General features: G+C 38.7%; 2 protein-coding genes across 4 annotated transcripts; both read left to right on the forward strand.

Annotated features, from left to right (window-relative positions):
- The first annotated feature begins 574 nt into the window (after positions 1-574).
- Positions 575-3,487, forward strand: phpt1 (phosphohistidine phosphatase 1). Its single transcript, XM_084383138.1, has 3 exons — positions 575-942; positions 2,603-2,730; positions 2,983-3,487. The coding sequence occupies exons 1-3, from the start codon at positions 777-779 to the stop codon at positions 3,073-3,075; spliced, it is 387 nt and encodes a 128-aa protein (XP_084239264.1). The 5' UTR covers positions 575-776; the 3' UTR covers positions 3,076-3,487.
- Positions 3,488-5,002: 1,515 nt separating this feature from the next.
- Positions 5,003-22,461, forward strand: mamdc4 (MAM domain containing 4). Of its 3 annotated transcripts, none has more exons than XM_084382808.1 (28): positions 5,003-5,390; positions 8,346-8,438; positions 8,570-8,731; positions 9,897-10,022; positions 10,316-10,549; positions 10,688-10,813; positions 11,474-11,629; positions 11,822-11,925; positions 12,173-12,328; positions 13,340-13,430; positions 13,541-13,654; positions 15,748-15,840; positions 15,943-16,080; positions 16,165-16,304; positions 16,685-16,793; positions 16,890-16,994; positions 17,302-17,436; positions 17,687-17,814; positions 18,035-18,251; positions 18,354-18,491; positions 18,561-18,688; positions 19,188-19,278; positions 19,529-19,690; positions 19,932-20,057; positions 20,209-20,336; positions 20,434-20,539; positions 21,650-21,846; positions 22,354-22,461. In XM_084382808.1, exons 1-28 carry the CDS (start codon positions 5,333-5,335, stop codon positions 22,447-22,449), a joined length of 3,657 nt encoding a protein of 1,218 aa, XP_084238934.1. In that variant the 5' UTR covers positions 5,003-5,332; the 3' UTR covers positions 22,450-22,461. The 3 variants fall into 3 exon arrangements, with proteins under 3 accessions (XP_084238934.1, XP_084238935.1, XP_084238936.1); XM_084382809.1 differs by having other exon boundaries at positions 22,357-22,461; XM_084382810.1 differs by lacking the exon at positions 22,354-22,461 and having other exon boundaries at positions 20,447-20,539; positions 21,650-21,734.
- Positions 22,462-22,648: the final 187 nt, after the last annotated feature.

Below are 22,648 nucleotides of genomic sequence, written 5' to 3' on the forward strand. Positions count from 1 at the left end.
GATTGCCTTCAGAATAAAAGCAGGGTTTTTGTTTTATTTTAGGTAATTTTACAGTAATGTGACTTGCTGTTTAATCATTATATCTAGGTGAATGCAGAGCTCAGTAATTGGGGTGGGGAAAGTAATTAAAATAACGTAATATGTAACAAATAACAGAAAATGCTATAAAGTAGCTATAGTTTATTTGATCTAACAGCTTGTACAATGTAAATGGTAAAGGACATACAATGCTATGATTAATAAGTGCAGGGGGAGGGAAGCAAGAAGTTTGTTTAAATGTCTCCATAAAAAATACAGAATTAAAAATCAATTTTAAAAAATCTACATTTCAATCAATTGTAATCATAAATATCAGGTTAAAAAAAAGACAAAACAAAGAAAAATAAGGGCCAGTAAAAGTAAAATTAATTCGGAAAAATGTTATGAAAGATTGAAATATATGCTTATTATTATTATTATTTTTATTATTATCATTATGTGCTTAGTTGCGTTCTGTTAACGCTGACATGACGACCAAGTACTTTTTAATCGCTTTTATTTTGAAAGCTGTGACCGGAAGTCATATTGTTGTCGCTGCATGGCGGAACTGGCGTGACGGCGGATGAATTGTTCTCTGTTGTTACAAGTTCATGTTGCTCCATTCACGTTTACATGAAAATAGAAAGGTCCTTGAAGCTGTAAAGCTTTGTGTGTAGACAGACACGGAGACTGTTAAGAAAATTCAAACATTTTGTGTGCTAGCTTGTTTGCTAGCGTTGCCGCTGAGCAGTTCGGACATGTGCACACAGACGAAGGCTGCGGCTCTGATGGCCAACATACCGCAGGCTGACATCGACCCGGCCGGCGTGTTTAAGTACGTCCTCATCAGAGTTCACAGCAGAGAGGAGGGAGACGACTCGGAGGTGGATATAGTCCGAGGATACGGCTGGGCTGAGTACCACGGTGAGTCAGGAGGAGGACCAGATATTAGAAACACCCATCCATCTAGTTGAATCTACACTGTCAGCTTCAGTCGGACAGACCTGCCAGTTTTAGAGTAAAAGCAGGTTTCACTGTTGTGTTTTGGATCTCTGTTGTAGTCTAGTTTACATTTAAATCGCAGATTATGCCTTTAATTGTAACACACTATCATGGTTAGGTGTGGTAAAATATGAATGAAAAATTCACAAACTAATGTGAATACAATAGTACTGCATTGCATTAAGTACTGGCAGAACTATGCTGCCCTCTGCTGGTCAAGACTGAAATGTAAATACAGCTCTTCACTCTGTTTTCGTTTTTAAGATTTGACTATAAAGGAGCACTATGTAGTTTTGGGGAAGACATTTTAATCAGAAGATCTTCATTTACTGCCTAAACAAACTAAATAAACAAGCTCTGTTTTCATGACTGAATAAACCAATTAAACAAACTGATCTTAAAGGACAACACAGCTTCATACTGTTTTACTTTGTTTATATGTGGCGGACCCTGCCACCTTTCCAGCTTCGAACAGTGTTCTGGGGACCTCAGTTTCCTCTAAGAACAGCTTGTTTATTTAGTTATGGAAAAAATAAATATTTCTCAGTTTTTAGTATTACCTCATTAATATTGTAAACATTACAATTTTGAATTTGAATTTCTTCTCCAAAACTACATAGTGCCCCTTTAACTTGGAATGGAAAATTCATGTCACAACCAAAAACAGTTCAGTTAGTAAAAACAAAACATTAAGTACTTCAGTCATTAAATGCAAATATGATTCATGCTTGTATCCTTTTGCAATCCGATTGTCTCCAGGCGATTTAATTTGTTTTTATATTTATATACATTTTAAATGTACATTGCTACACAACATGTGTATATTCCAACTATGGGTGCAAATTATCATGTGCAGTTGTCCCCCTCTGTCAAACCTGTAACTGAAAGGCAAATAGTTAATAGTGTATATAGTCTTATTATTATATTGCATTTTTATTTTATTCTATGTTTTGTCTTGTTTTATTCTGTTTTAAATGTATAGCTATCATTCAGTTACTGTTTTCTCTCGGTTTATGACTTAAGCTGTTGTAAACAAGGGAATTTCCCCACTGACGGATCAATAAAGTCTTCTTATCTTATCTTACCTTATGTTATCTTAACATAAAATTAAACTCACTTCTTTTCGTTGTTTAATTTGTATCTTCCATAGAAACGGCTCAGACCCGTAGTAGTTACAGTTTATTTAAGTATATTCATTTCCACACATTATGTTGTGTCTGAAGTACAGAATATGATCTAACAAGTCATCAGCCTTGTCAGAGACACCAGATGGAGGCAGTCCATCTGCAACGCAAGATTTCTGATGATCCATAAACATATTTTATGGACAGTTGGTGACTCAAACACTCGAGGCTTCATTCACATGTTGTCACATTTACTACCAACAAATGTTGTGTTGTTTACTGCTATTTATAAAACTATATGTTTGTTGATGCAAAAATCCATAATTCAAATTATTCCTCTATCAAATTATGATATAATTATAATGCCAAACATACTGTATTTTTATATTTACAGATTACATATAGTAGAAAGCACATTGTTAATGCATTGCTCACTTGTCATACACTCTTTCCTGCAGCTGATATCTATGAAAAGGTTGCTGAGGAGCTGGAAAAGGACGGTCACCTGGACTGTGAGTGTATTGGAGGAGGGAGGATCAGAAATGATGCCCAGGACAAGAAGATCCACGTCTATGGATACTCAATGGTGAGAGAGTCCTGCTGAATTAAAAAAAAAACAATGAGATTATGTATAAAATGACAGTTCATAGAGTAAATGTAACCAAAACTATGAGCTAAGAGAGGCTTAAAAGCTTTACATTGCTTCAGAGACGGCTGAGACTAAATGACAGCAATCTCTTTCATATTCTCCTGAAATCAGTCTTAATATTGACTCTGTGTAAGTAAATGTTTAGTTTCTAACTCTAATGAAACACTGATGTGTTTTTATTCTTTACAGGGATATGGAAGAGCAAACCACGCAGTCACTACTGAGAAACTGAAGGCTCGGTATCCAGACTATGAGGTGACTTGGGACAATGAGGGATACTGAACTGAACTCAAATCAGTCGTTGCTGGACACCTTTTTCCTGGACTAATATAGCACTTATCTGCAGGACTGACAGACGGCAACAAGTCATTAGAAGAACTTTTTTCTGAGTTATTATTATGTAACAATTTAAGAAAAGAAATAGTAAACAATGTTGTTTTTCACATTTTGTTTTACAAAATTTGGGTCTAAAACAAATACTTGATTATCTAAGTGAAGTTTCATTAGTGTAAAACTTAATCTGGAGTTATGAATAAAAACCTGGTCATGACAGTTTTGCAGAGTGACATACAGTCACTCACTGACTTGTTTTAGAGTCACATAGCCTCATCAGTTTAACCTAATCAGTATGATAATTGGAAAGCGAACCACAAATGCTTTGTCATGATGTTTGTTTAATAAATGTTTCCTGAAATATGCTTTTTTTTTTGTTGCCCATTAGAAAAATGAAAATGCCCTCCATCTTAGCTTATCATACTATTGGCCAAGAGCAGTTGTGTTCCTGTCAGCCACCGGACTGTAAACTGAATGTCGTGGCCTTAATTTAACGTGGGTAGATAAGACCAAATGAACCTGATGATCTTTCAAGATTACCAGCGTGCTGAAGTATTGTGAAATCATGATATATACATTTATATGCTGGTGGTGCTGCCAGTGACAGGACACTAGATATGCTGTTGACTTAGTACATATCGATCATAGATGCCTTAAAGAGGCAAGAGCTAAAACAGAGCATCTCAGACAGAGGGTAAATACAGAGCTGCAGCACTGGACAGTGTGAGAAACACTGATGTGTTTATTGAGCATTAAAGCATAAAAACCTATTCAAGAAGTAACCAAAACTAAAATGATGAACCTGAAAATGAGCATAACATGTCTCCTTTAAGTTTGGGCCACTTTGGCAGTCCTAATCAAGTCAGTAAACCTGCTTTTTTCCATTAGCAGTTAGTGCAACAAGCTGCAAACACAACAGTGACATACAGTATAAAGTTTATGTTTTAGCTAGTCGCCAGCATGTTAATATTCATTCATTCATTCATTCATTCATTCACTCGACATGTCCAGTATTTACTCCTTTTAGCCTTTTTAGTATCCAACTAGATCTTTTTAGCTCTTAGATGCTCTGCTTTCTTTTTCTGTCTGCTGGTCAGGTAGTGTACAGTAGGTTTACTTGAGATTTTGTGCTAAAAATAACTATGCAAATGTGTGACATGGGGACGTAGTGTGACGTCACAAAGTCTACTTTGTAGACTACTGACGAGGCATTTAAGGAGCAGTGTTTTCTGTTGGAGAGAGGAGCTTCTGTCGGTGCGGACTTTCACCTTTTTAACTTTCAAGATCTTTTACATGCACAAGAACCGATATACTGTAATACGCTGAAGGAAAGACAGAAATGAAAGGCGTAAGTGTTTCATGAGTGAGTTTCATTCACAGTACAGTTACACAACTCAAATATTCAGTCTCACTGAACAGGACCTTTGTGCTCCGTCAATTTGTCCAGCAGTGGGTTTTTTAAGAAATAGCTTGTTTTCTAAAATCTAAATGTCAATGTCTTACATTTAGATTAATGCATGTGTCAAATACACATAAATCAATTGTAAATCCAGACAGCTGTGGAGTGTGGGTGTGTGTATTCTCACTTGGAGTTATAGGCTTGTAGTTGCATCTGTGGGATTTATGGAAATCAAGTGTAGTTCAGTCAGCTTAATTTAGTTATTCATGTAAGGAGGCAGCAGTGGTTTAAGTGGCTATCAGACATCTCTGGCTGCTTGGTTACCTCCGTCTTGGCAAAAAAGAACTAAGTGGCAAAATGGATGCAAGCACATTGTCACTGATATGAAAGTGAATGTTAACACAAATCCAGTCCATTAAGCTAATTACAAAGGATCTATAAACCATTATGTAACACGGTAAAAATGGCTGATTTTAAAATCCATTTGTCATCCAGAAAACTGTGAGCCAAACTGAGTTTCCTTAAGCAAGGCACTTTACCTTCAACCTCCTGCTCTTGTGAAACAAACACCATGAACTCAGTTACCAACTGTGTCTTCTTCAGTTATTGTGAAATATACGGATGTATGTGCTGCGGAAATCTGCCATTCAGAGGAAATTGTTTTATGATGGTTTATTGCAGTTGCATGCTGGGAGAATTTAAAGTCCAGGTGTTATCTCTGAGAAACGGAGAAGAGTTCAGAGTCAACTAGCGAAGACTGTCCAGATTGTGTTCAGACCTTCAGACTGAGCAGGTGGAGCAGGAGAAATGAAGATGTTGCAGTTGAGGAGCTCAGCCCTCGTGCTGCTGGTGATTCTGCAGTTTGGTAAGAGCACACTCAGCCATACTCCGTTCAAACTGTGTGCCTTTTTAGTGTGGAGAAGTAATCCTGCTGCTGGACAGACTAAATGTAGCTTATTGTATTGATTCATTCATAAAGAGAAATATGAAGTACACAGCTGTTAAAGTAAGCTTCTAACGAGCCTTAGAAGTCGGACAAATCTTGAGGTCCACTCAGTTTTTTTTTTTTTCTTCAGAAAACTTTCAACCAATTTAAAACACTAATGTTGAACTAAACTATTAAACCTACAGTTTCTGAGGTCAAGAATGAACATTTATGCTCAAGCAGTAGTTTTTCTCTGTTGATGGTGATAAATTTCACCTGTTGTCTTCAGTCTCTCGAACACATGGCTGCAGACACTGGTCAGGACACTGGGGTCGAGTCTTTTGTCTCTTTTTGAGGGATTTGGGGGGTTAGCAGCCTGCAGACGGTATATGCAACAAAAAGCTTACGTGTGGTTATGTAACAGGCTTATTACAGAAATAGATTCAATAGAATACATGTAGTACATATACATTTGACTAAATGTGTCAACTTTAACCCCAGTTGTTGCAGTGATCATAATTCACTTTAGAGACACAATGAGTTCTTGCATAGCAGAGTATCACAGCAGTTTGTCAAATGGTCACGAAATATAATCTACAGAATTGGTGTACCATGAACACAACTTTATATTGTTTTCGTAACACTCAGCACAACTGTCTTTGTGCCTGCACCACGTTTCTTTGACTGACTCAAACAGCACATGTATGAACCACACTAGAGTTGCAGGGAGCTGGTCGCAGTAGATGCTGAGCATACAAAGTCCAGAACTGTCACAGCAGAATCCAGGGTTCAGATCCAGTCTGTGGTCAGGTTTAGGCGAGAAAAGCACTTTGGTTAAACTTGTGAAAAGATATTTTCATATGGAATTTTGTCTTTACATTTAAAACTTGTGTTGAGTGTCATGATAAAAGTCTACAGTTCATGCCCATTCATGCTCAGTATCTGATGAATTTGCGTGATACTGGGTTGCCATTCAATGTTCATTTCTACTTTTATGAAATAAAGATGAATAATTTTTACTTATTTACCAAACAAATGACAAAACCAGTTACATTTTCTCTCAAATGTAACCATGCACCTTTTATATAGTGTGTATGTGTATAAACATTATACTTGACACTTTATTACAAGAATGCACAAGTTCAATTTTAGATTGTTTTCATTCGATGATCTTTTTTTTTTTGTTTCACAAGGAAAGAAAACAACATTTAAAAAATTATTTGTCACGATTGCCATATACATGTTAAAAAAAGATATCACCGAGACATAAAGCGGTATCACTTTATATTAACCATCAATAACAGATGGTAAATTGATAGTTAATCAAATTTTATTTAACAGTTATTGGCAGACATTGAAATGCTTTATAAGACATTTATAAAGCAGTTGTGAAGGTTTAAAAACAATAGTTGCAACTTTATAATGGCCATCCAAGTAATGTTTATAGATGAACCACACAGTATTTATTAACCATTTACAAAGTATTATAAAATCACTTGTAACGATACAATTAACAATTGCTTAATAAGTGGTTTGTAAAGCAGTTTGTTAACAGTGAAATAAATATTAACTATTAAGTTTGAGTAGCTATGAAACCATTTATTAATGGTGGTTATTATAAATGTGTTACCCAATAATCACAATAAACGTATTGATTAAAGTTAATGCAAAATATGTTTTTAACAACGTTCTCATTTATTTCATTAATGTCAGCTGACCTCAGTGTCCTAGAGTTATCAGACTGTTATGTCAGTGCTGTAACGACATGCTCTGTGTGTGATAACACTGTGAAACGTGCAGTGTGCATGTACCTGTGTTGTGTCTTAATCAGAGACCTTTGGATGAACGGATGGCATTTTGCTGGCGTTAACCTGATTACTTCCCTCTGGCCTTTGAGCCTGTTGGCATTAGTTGTGTAATAAATCGTTGACAGTAATGAGTCCTGATAAGACAGTTGGAGTCATATGTGAGATTTGATACAGCCTTCAAACAGAAGCAAAGATGGAAAGTAATTATCTAAATGCACTTGTGCTGTTCTGATATCGCAGGTATTTCCATTAGGGAAGCTATAGGCCCACTTTTCTTCTACTTCATTTCAGAGGAACACACACTCTCTGTGCTTGTATTACATTTATCTGACAACTGGAGTTACCCTTTACTCTTCACAAGTGGAGCTGAAGTTCACAAAGCAGTATCCACTCCAGGTCCACTTGTTCTTGTTCTGGCGTTTTTGACTGTGTCACACAAACTTTATCAGCAGGTAGAATATTATTAAGTCACCGTGGAGCTTAAGATGTTTTATCTGTTATTCTGAGCACTTTAAGGACTACGCCTGCATGTTGGCTTAAACGTTTGATTTATTGAGTTCATTCTAATGTTTCATGTCCTGGATCTTTCGACTTTATCACTCAGTCATCATCATTTGATGTGTTTGTGTAGTTTTTATTGTGATTTTAATATGCACTGTTCAGAGACTAGCTCTGAGCTATTAGAGATTCAATGAAACAAAAATATGGATGAAAAAGTCCTCAAAGTGCTCAGAATAATGGAAAGTGAGGCTGAATGAAGACTGTGTGACACGGTCCACAGCTTCAGAACATGTGGACCTTGAGTGAAGATACAGCAAAAAGTTTAATGTATTAATTTGTGGAAGGTTTATCCACTTCACTGGATTGTAATGTTTTTTGATTGAATTCTATAAGCTTCCTTGGAGATATTTATGTATGTTTTACACATTTTTTTAGGTTTATAAAATGTATCAAATATTATTTCTAAAGGACTAAAGAACTTTTTCTGAAATCAGTTACTTGAAGAAATGGACATTGGCTAATATTTGGATGAAAGTATTTCAGAAAACAGTTTGAGGTGACTTTGATGTTTTATCTTGTTGCACAGTGGCCGGTTCTCTGGCTCATCCATGTGAGAGTCCTGGTGTGAGATGTGACTTTGTGTGCGACTGTTCTGACTGCAGCGATGAGCGTTACTGTGGTAAGTTTAAACATGTTCTTTGAATATGGCTTCGGATGCTAGGACCCTGCTCTGAATTCTCTGTCTTTTAACATTATTTGCATTTGATGTGTATTCAAAAGTTAACTGTTATTTCTGTGACACCTCTCAAGGCCACAATGGGAAAGAGTTTAAGTGTGACTTTGAGGATGCAATGTGTGGATGGACTGACCAGTCCATCAATGCACCAGTGTACAAATGGGATAGATTTCAAAGAGGGGACACTCTGCCCGACAGCGGGCCGTCCTCTGACTACACCACCGGGACAGCTACAGGTACACTTGAATACACAGTCACTTATCCCTTTATTTTGTTTTGTCTTTTTGTCATTTAAAGTATCAAGCACCTTTAAATGAATTTATACAGTATCTAATTTATACTAGTAGAGTACATCAGCACAATAAGCAATAAGCAGTCTCAGACTGTATTATGAGGTGCAAATAGGACTACTGTAGACAAGTTATTTAGTTATATGTCTGTGATTCATTCATACAGAGTTGTTCTGTGCAAAAAAAGCTCTAAAAACCCACCGTGCTTTTACCTGCTCTGCACCAAATGGCAGAAGGACAACGTTGGCGACTAGCTGGTGAACATAGTGAAACTTTAAGCAGCTAAAAAGCCACAAATTTCCATCAAGGGGTGGTGAAGACAAAAAAAGAGCTAAAGGAAGAATGAATATTGGACAGAAACAAAGCTCCTAATGAATGCTAATGTTGCTTTGTCACTGCTACATGTTGTATGCTAAGAAGTTTAGCAATTCAGTGTTCTGTCACTGTCAGTAGTGGAAAGAGTACTGAAAGTCTGTAGTCAAGTCCGAGTACATTTACATTACTGAAATATTACTCAATTACAAGTAAAACTACTGGTGATAAAATAATACTTAAGTAAAAGTACAAAGTATTCTTCTCAAACACTACTCAGAGTATTAGTTACTCTTTAACCGTTGATGTTTAATGCATTATAAATAGCTGACAGTCAATCAGAGGGTTTCTGTTTCTCCAAATCTTCAGTCTGAATCATTGCCTACAAAAATGCGGACAAGAGGTTTAGATATTAATTTTAATTGTACTCAGTTATGATTTTAGGCTGTATTATATATACTAGTGATATATAAAGTTGGAGTAAAATTATAAACTTGAAAACAATATTCATAAAAGGACAAGTATCCCAAAAAATGACTGAATTACAGTAATTTGAGTAGCTATAATTCGTCACTTCCACCCTGGTCACTATAAGCCACTCCTGTCACAGTCCAGGTAATCATGTGATCTATAAGTGCCGCTTTAAAATGTTTCATATCCTCTGTAGCAATAATGATAGGTTGCTTTGGATAAAACTAGCTCTGTTATTGTTCGGTAACAAAAATGGCAATTGAGTCTAATAATGAGCAGGATAACAACAGTACCCTGCACTAAACTTTGAATGTGGCCCTTCACACAGGTTGGTTTATGGGTGTGACTGCAGTGAACATGGACTCTGTCAACGGAGCAGTTTTAACCTCTCCAGATATGCAGCAGTCTTCACCAACCTGCCGCCTTCGTCTCAGATATTTTCTGTGGGACTCAGGTAACGAGCAGTAATGACTACAGCTCATACATTCAATCTGCCTACAGTGTTAAAGACAGGGCTTCATGTCATTTTGTACTACTTTTACTACTTCTATTAGTATATTTTTATTTGTTGTTTGTAATCTGTTATGTAATTGTTTCTCATAACTCTAATTGAGTTGATTTGATAGCTGTATCTATTGTAAACATAATCATAATTATAAGATGTTTGTATTGTCGTGTACACAGTAATAAGATCTAATTTCCACTGCAGCTGCAGTACTAATAAAGTATTTGTAATGTAACCTGTAGGTCACGCAGGCCTGGGCACCACACCTTTGTGGGCGTCTGTCCATCACCAGGACGCACGAGAGGCTGTAGTGTGGCGTCCCGAGCCCACCAGTGTACGTGGCTGGAGGGAGGCGACCATCTACCTTGGCCGTATTCCTGGACCATTCCAAATCCGTCTTCACTCGCAGCGCTCCCAGGGGGGGAAAGGAGATATGGCGGTGGACCAGCTGGAGTTTCTGGACTGTGCTCTGCCCTGTGAGTCCATCAAAGTCATCCAATTAATAAACAGCCTTCCCATGGAGTCTTGTGTCAAACACGCAATTAATCACAATAAATGACTATCAGTGAATCACTTTAATAGGTTTTGTTGTTTTACTCTCGTTACGTCATCAGTACCACTGCCTGGTCCAGAGTGTCCAACAAACATGATAGAGTGTGCCCGTGAGGGCTGCGTGGATCAGCGGCAGGTCTGTGACGGCACCGACGACTGTGGTGACAGGACTGATGAGCAGAACTGTGGTGAGAATTCAGTGACACAAAAAAACAGCATATGTTCTTTCTTACATGATGTCATATTGACAGACCTCACTTCTAATGAAGATATAGTCCCTATGAAAACTGTTGACAGGGGTAACCATAGAAATCAGAATATTTTTTAAAGCAAGAGACGTTGCTGTTAATTTTTTCAAATGTAATTTCTCAAGTTTTTCTTGCATGTCTTTTGGACAGAGCCAGGCCAGCTGTTTCCACCTGCTTTAGGGGACATATGAGTGGTATTGAACTCCTCATCTAACTCTGAGCAAGAAAGCAAATTAGCTTATTTCCCAAAATTTCAAATGAGTACTTTAAAAGAGCCCAGTGGTGAGTGTTGGTGTGGGGTGGGATGTGAACAGCCTGTCAGCCACCTCTGCCACGTACTGCCTCTCAGAGAGAAGTCGTCACATACACAATCACAAGAGATGATTTCTCAGAAAAGCTTACACGGGAATTGTTTCAGCAAACACACAATTCTGTCCTTTCTCTGCTGACGACTGCCTTAAAATTCCTTCACATGACTCTGTCTTGCTCTATGATGTATTCTGGACTATTCATGTGAAGTAGACCTTTTGCAAAATTCCCCACAAAATTGATCAGATGTTCTATCCGTTCTATCTGTAATTTATTTTATTGTGTCTCCAGGAGACTTCAGGCTCTGTGACTTTGAGGAGGGCCTGTGTGACTGGGATCTGTCTTCAATCTCCAATCTGAAATGGTTCAGGACAAACCAGCAGAACCTCTCCATCACGGATCCTCTGAAAGGACCAGGCAGGGATCATTCCAGCAACAGTGTGACAGGTATAACAATTCCTTTACCCTTATGTTTTTATCATTTTGGAAATCATAACGTTGTTCTCAGTCTGGGGGTTCTTCAATTTCAACAGAGGGGATGGTCCAATCGGAGTCCTCACACTCTCTTAAGAATTTTAAGTAACTTTGTTTTTAGCATAACAACATACATAAATAATAGTAATAGATACATTATTGCAGGTCACTTCCTGTATGTCACTGTGCCTGATGGTGGTCTCAAAATGGACTGGGCTGCTTTCCAAAGTCCCCGTCTTGAACCCACCAACAGCACACACCCATGCAAGGTGAGTTTCAAGCTGATTTCTTCTTCTATCAGAGAGGCTTTTAATTAACTCTTACGCTTCAGTTTAACAGTAATGTACTAATTGTTAGACTTAACTGAAAAAAAGTGAAATACAATGAAATAACAATGGAGGAAATTAAAGAAAAAAAGGCTCCATTGAATAAACTATCAGTTCATGTTTCATTTTTTTGATTGATGATGTTCAGAGATATTTCTAAAGATAATTTGAACTGAATGTTTGTGTCTAGATGGTGATGTACACTCACCAGTTTGGGCCGAGGTCCGGCGGTCTGACGGTGCTGGTGGCAGATCAAAAGATCTACCCTGTGTGGGAGAGAGCCGGAGCTCTAGGTGATGTTTGGGTGAAGGCCGAGGTGGAGATCGTCACCAACGCCACTTTCCAAGTGAGTACCTCACCTGAGTTTGTAGCCATAGGAACAGTGTAGCCTTGGAAATCTGTAAAACTGAGATATTCATACTGAAGATTCATAAATAAAGATGAGTCACAGCAAAATGATCGGACATGGTAAAAAAAAAACTATTTATTTATATTCATTTTCTTACAATGTAAATGTGGACTTAATGTACACAGACGGATTACAGTTGTCACAAGAATCTGCAAGTAGAGCCCGACACCGGATTTTTAAGTTCAGCACTGATATTGAATATTTGACAGTTCAGTCTAAAGAGGATATATCAGCTAATATTTACTTTTTAAAATAAACACGGAAAGTGATCCGTGCAAACCTGCTTACATGCAGACAGGTGCATAGAATAATAATAAGATCATAATAATAATATATGTGTATATAAATATATATGATATTTATTTGATATTTTGAAAATACAATATTGAACATTTTACTTATTAAAATGGTTAAAAACAACTAGACTGTACTAACATAATGGATTTATATGTTCAAACCCAGTTAAATCCATAATTTTACTTGAATAAATGTTATGTAATAACTTCAAACATCAGAGGATATGTCAGAGAGTGATGAAGGATGTTGCAGACATGTCATCGTGTAGCATAAAACTTTAAAACATTACCTTGTCTGTAAACCTGATTTCTGCCTGAGTCACATCAGATAGATTTCATCATCAAACTATGTCTTTGGTTTTGATTGTTTTAACTGAGAGACAACCTAGTGGCAGAAATTACATACTGAGTGTTTAAAAGAAAGGATGAGGATTGAGAGCAGACCATTTTTGACTCCAGTGAAAAAATCCTGATCACCACAAGAACTAGATTCCTTTACATTTTAGATATATATTAAATAAATCAAATAGTAGGGTTGCACAGCACTTAGTAAATGAATGATCTACAGCTTTTTGTGTTTGGATGAAATTGTCCTGCTGTCACAAATTCACCCCTTTTTTTCCTTCCTCTGTTGAATTTTCCATCATCATAGATTGTAATAATGGCAGCAATCAGGGACTTAGCATATGGAGGTATCGCCATCGACAGCATCGTGTTGTCTCCTGAATGCAGATTATCACTTGGTAATCCTTTTAGCGGTCTTTTAACACATGACATCACATCTGCAGAGAATGAGAGTAAATGCCTTCTGTGGGGTGATAAATCTGCAATCTCACATTCTCTTCTTGAACAGTGAATGATACCTGGGCAGCATTCCCTGACCATCCTAAAGAGCCGTGTACCGAACCGGGCAAGATGTGCGATTTTCATGGTGACTGTCCAGATAAAGAGGATGAAGCCAAATGCGGTGAGTCTCCTGTTTCCTCAGTTTAAACTCATCAACAAGTCTGCAAAGGTTTAAAGAATGAAAAGGAGTTGAGTTCTTTATAAGAGTCAGCAGAAGCATAATGAGGCTGCATCAGGCCTTGGGGGGCCACCAGGGGGCGACCTAAATAAGCAAATCAGGTGAAAACCTTATATTTAAAAAATGTTGACGCTTTAGGAGTCTTCAAGAAAAAGCAGACTTGTTTCACGAGTTTTTTTAAATGGGTTTTATGAGCCTGTGGGCGTAAAAATATCAACCCAAGGAGGAGCAGACTGTCCACACCAGGAACATCTACAGAAAATCTTTTGCTTAGACACAAAAACACAACTTTTTTTCCTTGACACACCATGTCTTAAGGCCATTTCAATCAGGAGACTTCTTAAGTACTGACGTGCACAATAAAGATGAAAAAAGTGAATTAGATCCCATCATTACATCATCATACCCCCGATGGAGTCTAACCAGTGGTGAGGGTGGTGCGGGTGATTGGATGAAGAGAAATGCCGAGATCTGAATTGAAGGGTTGAGGAGGAGTGGGCTTCTGATGAGCTCGGACTCAAGTGCTGGAAGAGAATAGAGTGGAGAAGGGTCATGATGTTTTGCACTGAAAGCAACAGATAGGAGAGCAGACTTAAAGTTTGGCTGAAAGAGTAAACACCCATAGTCAGCTGATAATGACAGACGCGAGATAGAAGGAGATAGAGGAGAGAGACAAATGTCAGTGATGAGCAGCATAAAGATGGTCTTCCTGATTGAAGCTACGCTAAGCTAGCATTTGTCTGAGAAGTGGAGGAGGAAGTAGAGAAGAAAATACTCATATTAATTATTTTTGTAACTGTAACAAACAATATTGCCCATTTCATACCCAGAAAAAAACTGGAGGTTCTATGTTTCTATTTGAAAGCAATTAGTCCTCTGTTTGTTTTACATTTAGTTTGTTTTAATGTGCTATTGTGTATCGTTTTGATACCTGCAATAAAAAGGGAATAATACGACGGAGTATTAGGGCCACATTGAGGGGGAAAAAAAATCACAAACTTCGAGAATAAAGTCGTAATTTATGAGAATAAAGTAGTAATTTATGAGAATAAAGTCGTAATTTACGAGAATAAAGTCGTAATATTACGAGAATAAAGTCGTAATTTATGAGAATAAAGTCATAATATTCTAACCTGTTGTTTTAGAGGAAGACATTTTGTGGAGTTGTACTTTAGGATAGGTTTCACAAACAAGGAGATACTTAATCTTTTGGCACATCAGCATCATATCATCATAAGTATTAGGACTTTAAAAAGACTATGCAAGAAAATGCATCTTTTCCAGAGACATATCTTTTAATAACTTCACAAGTAAGTAAACAGTCAGAATAAAATCTCTTCATACAAAGATCTGCAAGTGACCTCAAGAAATCCAATGTCTTTGGCTTACTTTTGTAATCCATGACAACTTGATCACAAATGATCAACACATATGTTCTGTAAACAATAATAACCTTGCTTTGATCACAACACATCAATACATTTTTCTGTAAACAATAAGCAACCTGTCAAGATCAACATACTTCTGTAAACAATCTGATCACCTGTTTGTCACAACCATTCAATCGACCTACTTCCGTTTTAAGTACTTCGACTTTTTTCTCATAAATTATGACTTTATTCTCATAAATTAAGACTTTATTCTCGTAATATTATGACTTTATTCTCATAAATTACGACTTTATTCTCGTAATATTACGACTTTATTCTCATAAATTATGACTTTATTCTCGTAAATTACGACTTTATTCTCATAAATTACGTCTTTATTCTCATAAATTACTACTTTATTCTCATAAATTACGTCTTTATTCTCATAAATTACGACTTTATTCTCGAAGTTTGTGATTTTTTTTTTCCCTCAATGTGGCCCTAATACTCCGTCGTAGAATAAAGCAGGTAGATTATCTGTCTATTACTTTTAAATCAATATGCATGGGTCAGACATTTTAATTTTAGGTTTGTTTTTGAATACCAAAACCTGTCTCAGTTTCTGTCTTATTATGAGTGAGAAGTCTCCATGAATCTGTCCTGCAGGGGATTTCTCATACACTGAGGGCAGCTCCGGCTGGACTGACACCAGCATTGGGAATCAAGGCTGGGTGCTCTTTGAAAATTCCACATCCAAAGGTACAAAAAAGCTCTGTCAACTATTGATAACGACCCATTACTGGATTCACTAATCTTCAATGATTAAAAAAAAACCCACAATATTTCTTTTGTATTTCTTAGAGGAGTACCTGTCTGTAGATGTGGTGCCAGGCCAGCAGCTGACTGAGGCCCAGACACGGACCCCCCTCCTTGGCCCCTCCGGCCCAGCCTGCACCCTGAGTTTTGATTTTGCACTAACTGGGAATCCAGGACACATCGGTAACTAAGTTTACTTTGACTTCTTACTTTTTCCCTGGACCTTAGATCTTTTAACATCACTCTGTGCACGCGTCTGTGCTGCAGGTGAGCTCTCCGTCAGGGTGATTGACAGCATGCTAGGAGTACAGCCTAAACTGTGGGAGTTCAGTGGGAAGACGGGAGCAGACGAGGAGTCGTGGCAGGAAGCCAACTTGAATATTGGAGCCAGAAAACATCGCTTCCAGGTCTGACATGTTCACAATTTTTTCAGTTGAAATTTTTGCACTGATGATGAAAAATGAAATTTTTGGAATGATCTGTGGCAAAATTCGCTTTTTTTTTTTTCTTTCAGCCAAATAACCAATCAATATTTTTATGTTATGTTGTAACGAAAATGTCTGCTTTGATGATGACAGTTGAGTCACAGATATGAGCCGCAAAATTAAACAGGAAGTCAAACTTTGGCACAACAAGCAGGTTAACTAGAGTTGCCAAAAACTGCAGTTCCTCAAATGGCCACTTGAAGTTGGCTCCAAAATCGAGTCATTCCCCAAAATGTGATGAGTTCAGTGAAAGTCTTTTCACTCATGAGGCTCTTTTGTTTTCCTAATTTTATCTCTGCCAGCTGGTGTTTGAAGCTCGTCGGGTGAAAATCTGTCCATGCACGAAGATCAAAGTGAGGAACGTCCGCTTCGCCAGCTGTCATGCTGAATATTTCCCATCCTCTGCAACAGGTAACTCTCATCACTTGTTACAGTTTACACACAATATTGAGACAGTTTATAGTTTTTTTAAATGTCTCAATGCTTTGATTTTTTTTTTTTTGCCAGCCCTCTCATGCAACTTTGAAGATGGACTGTGTGGATGGTATCAGGACAACAGTGATAACTTTGACTGGGCAGTGCTCAGTGGGATGGACCACACCATCGGGATAGGTAAGCTCATTTAAAACAAAAACATAAATAAAAACATTGCCTCTACCTTTCTTTAGCCTTCCGCAAGCATGTAACATCAAGTTTTGCACTTGTCATATCGAGTAGAGAATCCATAAGAGGATATTTAATCATTCCATGTATTCATTTAAGAGTAACATTTAACTCATATGCTCATAGTTTAATATAAAGAGTATTTATATTGATATTGTTCAGTTTTGTGAGAAAATGTAACAATCAAACCAACAAAAACCTCAAGTCTTAATTAATTGCATCACTCATACCCCCTCACCCTTCTGTTGATGTCCAGGCAGAAGCCTTGCTGTGGACATGTGGAGTCCTTCTCTGCGCGGTGCGTTCGGGCGCTTAATTTCATTCACACAGGCACCAGGTTCTTCAGCTCAGTGCCTGACCTTCTTCTTCAAAATCTATGGGCCGAACACAGGTGAGGATGAGACTGAATGGAAAGCAGTAAAGAGTGAGATAAAGATAATAAAGTTTCTCTATGTGTGTTTTAAGGGGAAAAAATTAGTCATATTCTGTCTGTTGTAAGTGTTTTTAAATGAGTAACTGTCTGAAAATGAAATGAAATATTACCTTCTTACCTGATAGAGGCTGGAAATAATGAGAAAATTGAATCATTTCTTTGCCCTCTCACTCCTGCTGGTCCATCCTCACCCACTGATCCCGTCCAGGTGTTCTGAATGTGAAGCTGTTAAACAAGGACGGTTCTGAGAGTGTCCTCTGGACCCGCAGTGGAGCTCATGGCAACATGTGGCATGAAGCACACTGCCCGGTGCCACACCAGCTTGCAAACTTCCAGGTATGGAATAACGGCAGTCAGCCTAAAATTAATACACAATATCTCAAAATTCATTCTTCATTAAAAAAATTATGACAAAAGGGGGAAGATGGAGTAAAAGAGGGTTAAATTGGGTTTTTGTGTGCCAGTTATTGAAACCAGATGGATAAAGAGATAATGCCAGGATGATTGATGTCTGTCTTGTCATACTCACCCTTTCTGACCTTTGACCTACCACCAGCTGATGTTTGAAGCAGTTCGCTCCGGTTTTGACGGGCGCATTGCCATCGACGATGTGGCGTTCACGGACCGTCCGTGCACAGTGCCAAGGATGTGTTCCTTTGAAGGCCAGCAGTGTGGCTACAGCAGCTCTGGTAAAGTTAACTGGCTGTACCGCAACGGATACACCACCACGATGACTGGACCCAAAACTGACCACACTCTGAAGACTGAACTGGGTGAGACAGAATCCCATTAAAGAAAAGTCATATTTTAATAAATGTTGCAGAAACTGTAAGACTGTGAATTGGGATTTTTCCTCTGCTCGGTTGGTTGCTCAGGCTTCTACATGATGGCTAACACTGCAGCGAACATCCTTAATTTGGGTGATACGACAGCCCTCACCTCGCCTGTTCGCCAAGGAACCGCTGTGACCGAGTGCGTCCATTTCTGGTATCAGATGGGAGGAGAGGATCCTGGTGAGACACCTGCACACACACAAACTATTAACCCAAAGAAACACAATATGACTGTTTGTACTTCTTCAGGTTCTCTGACACTGTATATGAAGCCGGTGAAGGGAGAGAGAGTGAAGATCTTCTCTGACAGTCTGGAACAGGGAGACATCTGGCGCCATGGCAACGGCAACATCTCGAGTGGCCTTGTGGACTGGCAGGTACAGTGTGGAGGATCAATGATAGAATTTTCAACACAATGAATGAATAAACTGTATATCAGCAGTGTTGTGAAATGAACCCAGAAGTCATGCTTGAGTCAGAGTAAAGACATAATATATATAATGGATCTGTTTAGATCTGTTGACCCACTGAATACAGTATGTACTCAAGTACTCTTCCTATACGTGACTTTCACTTTAACCAGTATAATATTTTAACATGATGTCTTTTCTTTACTCAAGTATGACTTTTAGATACTTGTTCCTGTCCCATTTACAGCTTCTGTTTTGTAGATTTAAAGGTGGCTGTCTAATTCAGAGATGTCTTCAGATGCCTTTAAAAATCCACACTCAGACTGTAGCAGCATGTTAAATTTTCCCTCTCGAGCAGAATTTGACACAGTAACTTTAGAGTACTTTCATTAGTGAACTTTTATGTGAAGGACATTGTGTTTGTCTTTTAAGCCAAGCTGATGTGGTGCTTTATTCTGCTCTGCAGCTGGAGTTTGAGGTGGCCGGAACCGGAGGCAAAAACACTTTCGTTGCAGTTGACGACATCTTTATTTCGGCTCACCCGTGTCAAGATCTAGGTTTGTATCAGCCTCAGCAAAATAAAGGAGAAACACACAACAGACTGAGACTAGTGTGAAGGTTCATCAAAAAACGTTTTTTTAGGTCATTTTAGACCAGCACCTGTGAGAGATTGTCTTTGTTTTTACTCCTATTAGTTTGTTGTCTTTTTGTTTTTATTTTTTTATCTTCCTGCCACGTTTAGATGCAACTACCTACTTTATTTCTTACACCTCCAATTAATTAGTTTATTGAAATTGAATATCTCAGGTTCGAAGTGCACACTGGAGAGAGGACTGTGTAGCTGGACTAACACTCACAACAGACAAAAAGGACTCGAAATGGACCAACTGGACTGGGAGCTGACCAATCAGGAGGCAGAGAGGCACTTCTCCACCCCGCCTCACGACCACACTCTGGGCACAGAGAGGGGTGAGCCCGATAGAAGATAATCAGGGATTGAGCTACTTTGACTGTAGATATTGTAGAAAAAGCAACATGTGCTCATGCAAATCATGTGTTTCACTCATCATCAAAAATATCTGCACACTGACAGTCAGGAAGAGAACAACACTGTAATGTTTTTAAGCACAAATATCACTTAATCTATGTGCGTCTCTCATCATTGATATGTAACAAAATGTAAAATAGACTTCCCTGTCTTTTCCTCTAGGTCACTTCCTGTTCCTTCCAAGCAGCAACCGGACGGCAGCCATGCAAAGCGCTTACTTGCTGAGCCCTCACCTGCCCCCGACCAAGGGCACCTGCCTGAAATTCTGGGCCTACAAGCTGTACTCATGTAAGGATCAGTGTTCTGAATCATCTGTGCTTTGTTCATCAGACACATTAAATTTCCTGTAGCCACATGTTAATCTCAGAAAAAAAGAAGTGTGTGATGCACTTCCTGTTTGATATTTTGTGTCACAATCCACTTTTTTTCATGTGTGCAGCGGACACTGCGGAGCTGAAGGTGTGGATGCTGGTTGAAGGCCTGCTGGACCAGCTGGTGGTTGTGAGTGAACTGGAAGCACCGTGGAGACGCTTTGACGTCAACATCACATCTGTTATAGAATATCAGGTCAGACTCTCACTGTATAAACTAACAAGCCTACGTAGTGTTCTGCATGTAAGCCATGCGACGATGTCAGCTGTGGTCTTGTTTTTGTCATCAACAGATCGTGTTTGAAGGAATCAAAGGAACGTCAGGTGCTGTCGCTCTGGATGACATTGAGTATACTGTCGGAATCAACTGCGCCGGCGAAGTCAAAGATCCAGTCTTAAGTACGATGTGCGAGCGATTTTACATGTTTTTCAACTTTTTAACTGCTAACATCAAATCTACAAAGCTTGTTTTTCAGTTTTTTTACCGACTTTCTCAGAAAATATGTTCTGATTGACCAAAACCTGGATAAGGGCTTTGTAGCTGCCATGTCTTAACATGGTCCTGGGTATTTCTTCTCCCAGTGGTGATGTGTACATACTGGTGGAATTAAGTAAGACTTTTCTGAGGTCACCTTACCTTGTTTAACCGTAGACTTGTGTTCTGTCTGCCCTGAAGACGGTGCACCTGTCAAGTGCAATAGCTTGATGTTGTGATGGAGCCAGACCTGTGGGCGAAACAGTCTCTGCTTTCTCGTTGCTGAGTTAGCCAGCATCTTATTTTATCAATCAGCCAGAAGTAGCCAAGCTGGGCCAGCTCAGTTCTTATCCCCTCTTCCCTTCCTTCAATCGCACCAGTGGTCTGGTTGGTTGGTAAGAAGATGCTGTGGGCAGTGATCATCTTCATCATCATCAAGTCCCCTGCACTTGATCCATTTTGTTGGCTTTCTTTTTGAACCATGATGGGTATATTTCCCCACAAGTAGTACGAGCTTCAGTAAAAAATAACTAAATGAAACAAAAATGTAGCAAAGTTTGAGGAAGCCTCTGCATCTGCATGCGCCTCTGTCACCATGGTAATAGTAATATGCTCATTCGCTTCGTGGCTTAGAGCAGACTGAGAAAATTGATACCACTCTGTCTGTCTTGACATTAAATATCCAGGCGTAGTGATTTTGCATAATTGCTTCCATTTACTTCACTACAATATATAAATAATATTGCAATCTTGTACATTGTACTTGAGATTGGTAATGTAGCACAGTCACCTCTACTTTTTCCAAGTTATGCTAGCATGTTGTTAGCATGTTCATGCTCTCACATCCTGTATTTCCCAGTTAGCTGCTAAAGAGCGATTATTTTAACTTACATTTTTCATTAATGTTGATAGCATAACAAAATCAATGTATTTTAATGGCTACAGTGCAGCCCTTACTGTGATGTAATGCTGTGTATCTGTCTTCAGCACAATCTCTGGTAAATGGAAACTAATGTTTTCCATCTTCCCCGTAGCCTCACTAAAGCACGACAACGCAGGAGGGATAGCAGCGTCCGTCATCGTGATGCTCCTGCTGGTCGGCACTTTGATCGCCCTGCTGGTTTACTACCTTCGAACCCAGCCTGAAGTCACGTCTGGGACCGGTCCATCATCATCATCTTCCTCAGCTCATGGTGGCTTCAGTAATGACATATATGAACCAGACCTCACAGTGAGTTATTCTGACATTAAAACCTTTAAAAACACTGAAGAATCAGCTTGTGAAATTAATGCCATGAGTATTAAAGGATAATTCTGGCTATCACACCTTTGATTTTTATGTTTGCACGTTGGGCCATCATGCCAAAGAGTGATATTAAAGTTCCAGTGATGTCGTCTTGCTAGGCGAGAAGCTGAACTAGGAGTTAAATTAACCAGGCAGCAACAATGGCTGGCAACAAAGACTATTTAAAAAATGAAAGGTAGTAAATCTTATATGATGTAGACTAAGCACAGAGAGAAAAGCAGAGCATATAAGAATAATGAAAAATGAAAAATGAAAATAACCAACAAATACAGTGAATATACTGGCCAAATATCTATCCACAATCCACAGTGCAGCTGACAAAAGAAAATCACAGATTTTTTAAATGAGGAGTGGAGTCTATCCTTAATGTAGCAGCTGCAGCATCTTTTCTTTGCTGTGTCTAGTTAAAGATTAATCACATGTTCTCTTCAGCAGGACCGTGTGGCTGTTCCATCAACACAAAACCATCCGATGGCAGCCGGCTTCAATGATGTCTATGAAGATGTCAGGGTGATGGAGGTGGCGTGAGGCGTGAGGAGCAGGGTGGTCGTGCCACCTCATGGTGGCTTTGTGAATTTAAGGCGATATCACAGCAGGAGAACTGTTTGTGTCGCCCTTACATGACACGCACACACACACACACACACACACACACATAACACATGCACAGCACACATACTGAAACACTGATGAAGGCCTAATCGATGCAGCTGCCTCAGATCTGGTG

Source organism: Pagrus pagrus (assembly GCF_965226575.1).
Source record: "Pagrus pagrus genome assembly, chromosome: 19".
In the NCBI taxonomy this organism is placed as follows: domain Eukaryota; kingdom Metazoa; phylum Chordata; class Actinopteri; order Spariformes; family Sparidae; genus Pagrus; species Pagrus pagrus.

Bases quoted from the DNA above. Each gene is read 5' to 3' on its own strand.
- phpt1 (XM_084383138.1), top strand. From the start codon at position 777: ATGTGCACACAGACGAAGGCTGCGGCTCTGATGGCCAACATACCGCAG. The intron at 943-2,602 runs GTGAGTCAGGAG...TCTTTCCTGCAG, and splicing joins CGGCTGGGCTGAGTACCACG to CTGATATCTATGAAAAGGTT. The intron at 2,731-2,982 runs GTGAGAGAGTCC...TATTCTTTACAG, and splicing joins ACGTCTATGGATACTCAATG to GGATATGGAAGAGCAAACCA.
- mamdc4 (XM_084382808.1), top strand. From the start codon at position 5,333: ATGAAGATGTTGCAGTTGAGGAGCTCAGCCCTCGTGCTGCTGGTGATT. The intron at 10,023-10,315 runs GTAACGAGCAGT...TGTAACCTGTAG, and splicing joins ATATTTTCTGTGGGACTCAG to GTCACGCAGGCCTGGGCACC. The intron at 19,279-19,528 runs GTTTGTATCAGC...TGAATATCTCAG, and splicing joins TCACCCGTGTCAAGATCTAG to GTTCGAAGTGCACACTGGAG.